This window comes from Limulus polyphemus, unplaced genomic scaffold, assembly GCF_000517525.1.
Source record: "Limulus polyphemus unplaced genomic scaffold, Limulus_polyphemus-2.1.2 Scaffold418, whole genome shotgun sequence".
NCBI lineage: Eukaryota > Metazoa > Arthropoda > Merostomata > Xiphosura > Limulidae > Limulus > Limulus polyphemus.
In genome coordinates, this window is record NW_013666028.1 from 597,595 (window position 1) to 599,512 (window position 1,918).

Genomic DNA, 1,918 nt, shown 5'->3' on the forward strand with positions numbered 1-1,918 from the left:
CCCGCGTCTCTCAGATTGCGTGTCGAACGCCCTACCCACCTGGCCATGCCGGGCACCACGAGCAAAGAACAAGGTTTTGTTTTGGGTTTTTTAATGGAAGTGAGGAAGTAGTGACTTTATCTTGGTGTTCTTTATTTTACTCTTTTAACAGGTCAGTGGGCCATGATAATCAGCATCCTGTATTTTGTAAGTATATTAATACGTTTATATAATAGTAAACTATTTATTATAAAAATAATCAAACCACTTAATCAAATATAGATACATCAAGACTACTGTTTTATCGATCGTATATAAAAAAATGCCAGCAAAACAAATTATTTTCTACAAGAAAGAGTAATTACGATCGTGTTTCTACAAAAATAAAAAAACATTTTGTACACATATATAAGTCCTAATAAAGTCACATTATTCAATCAATGTATTTTATGTGAACTGTTGAAAAATTAATTGAAAGTTACATGTGTGCGACAATAAATAAGTAAATCATGATTATAAGCGAGCTTAACGATAACGCCCCCCAGTGGCCAGCGGTATGTCTGCAGACTTACAACGCTAGAATCTGGGTTTCGATACCCGTGGTTGGCAGAGCACAGAGAGCTAATTGTGCAGCTTTGTGCTTAATTACAATCAATTAAACAAACAAACTTAACGATAAACTGCTGCTAAGGTCCATAAGAGACACCTGCCGAATAAATGAGGAACTAAAGTGCCTCCTTCTTGTTTGAGTGTTTGTTTGTTTGTTTTAATTAGGCAGAAAGCTATACAATGGCCTATCTGTGCTCACCATGAGTATCGATAGCCGATTTTTAGCGTTATAACTTTTCAGACTCACCGGTGAGCCATGGGGGGGGGGCATCGTCTTGTTGTTATTGCTACAACCATGACCGTTGAAATTTGCGAAGTAATAGTACGGATACTTTATATATACATACATACATGGACACACGCACAATGCCACAATTGTGTGAATATATATAGCGTCCTTGAAAAAATGTGGGATAGTTCTGCTACGTAACATACATGTTTTGATATACGTTTGTTGGACCACTTTCAGCATGGACGACACTCAAATGCCGTCGGGGTGCTCTTACAGATTGGCTTTATTTTTCACAAAAAAGTGCTTATATCTCCAGTTGTAGGTGCACGAGAAAGGAGACGACTGTATTCATCTCATAAATGGTCAGACGGGTTTTGTATTGGCTATGAAGCTGGCCGATTTAACACCCCGTCATCAATCTTACAGCGCGAACCCAGCACCACCAAACTCGTTATTGGTGTATATACTCAGTAATTCAATGGTTAGATAAATAGGGGAGTTCAATTTTCCAGTTCGCAGGGACAATACAGATCATAAACCATTTGAGACAACACCGTGTGACTTTTGGTGAAAGAAGGTAAAGTAGGATGTGTTGCTCATTGCGACGTTTTCCAACTGGTCGTTTAGAATATATTATTACTATGACACGGCACCATGTTGGCTGCCCTCAATGATCTGCACGATAGAATCAATCCATCATCATACAAAGGTGTTGCAAAAAAAGGACTTGGATTGGTTCCTGAGGCGTTTTAGGGTGATGACTATGTAGAATATTTGGATGTTAAACCAAGGTGCACATTACGGTAGCTTGAAGGAACTGACCTTGGATGCCGTAAAACATTTAAATTAGGATCGCTTGTGTAAAGATAACTCAACTGTGGAAGAATTCTGCTGCAGATTTGATCCATCAGAAAGCTGAGCCACGTAAGCAGAATTCAAGAGGCCAGTCACTGAGGACTATTTGAAGGTCTGGAAGCATACGTAGGTTAGTTGCGTCGTTTACACGGCAAACGTATTCAACCACGATTGCAACAGACTGAGGACTATTTGAAGGTCTGGAAGCATACGTAGGTTAGTTGCGTCGTTTACACGGCAAAG

At 39.4% G+C, this 1,918-nt stretch overlaps 1 protein-coding gene across 2 annotated transcripts in view; it reads left to right on the forward strand.

Moving 5' to 3' along the window:
- The window catches only part of LOC106458122, a 15,507-nt gene that overhangs the window by 1,916 nt on the left and 11,673 nt on the right, over window positions 1–1,918 (forward strand). For both annotated transcript variants that reach the window (XM_013917582.2, XM_013917583.2), the window contains exon 2: window positions 152–186. In XM_013917582.2, the coding sequence (XP_013773036.1) occupies window positions 152–186 (35 nt within the window). The remainder of the gene's footprint in view (window positions 1–151; window positions 187–1,918) is intronic.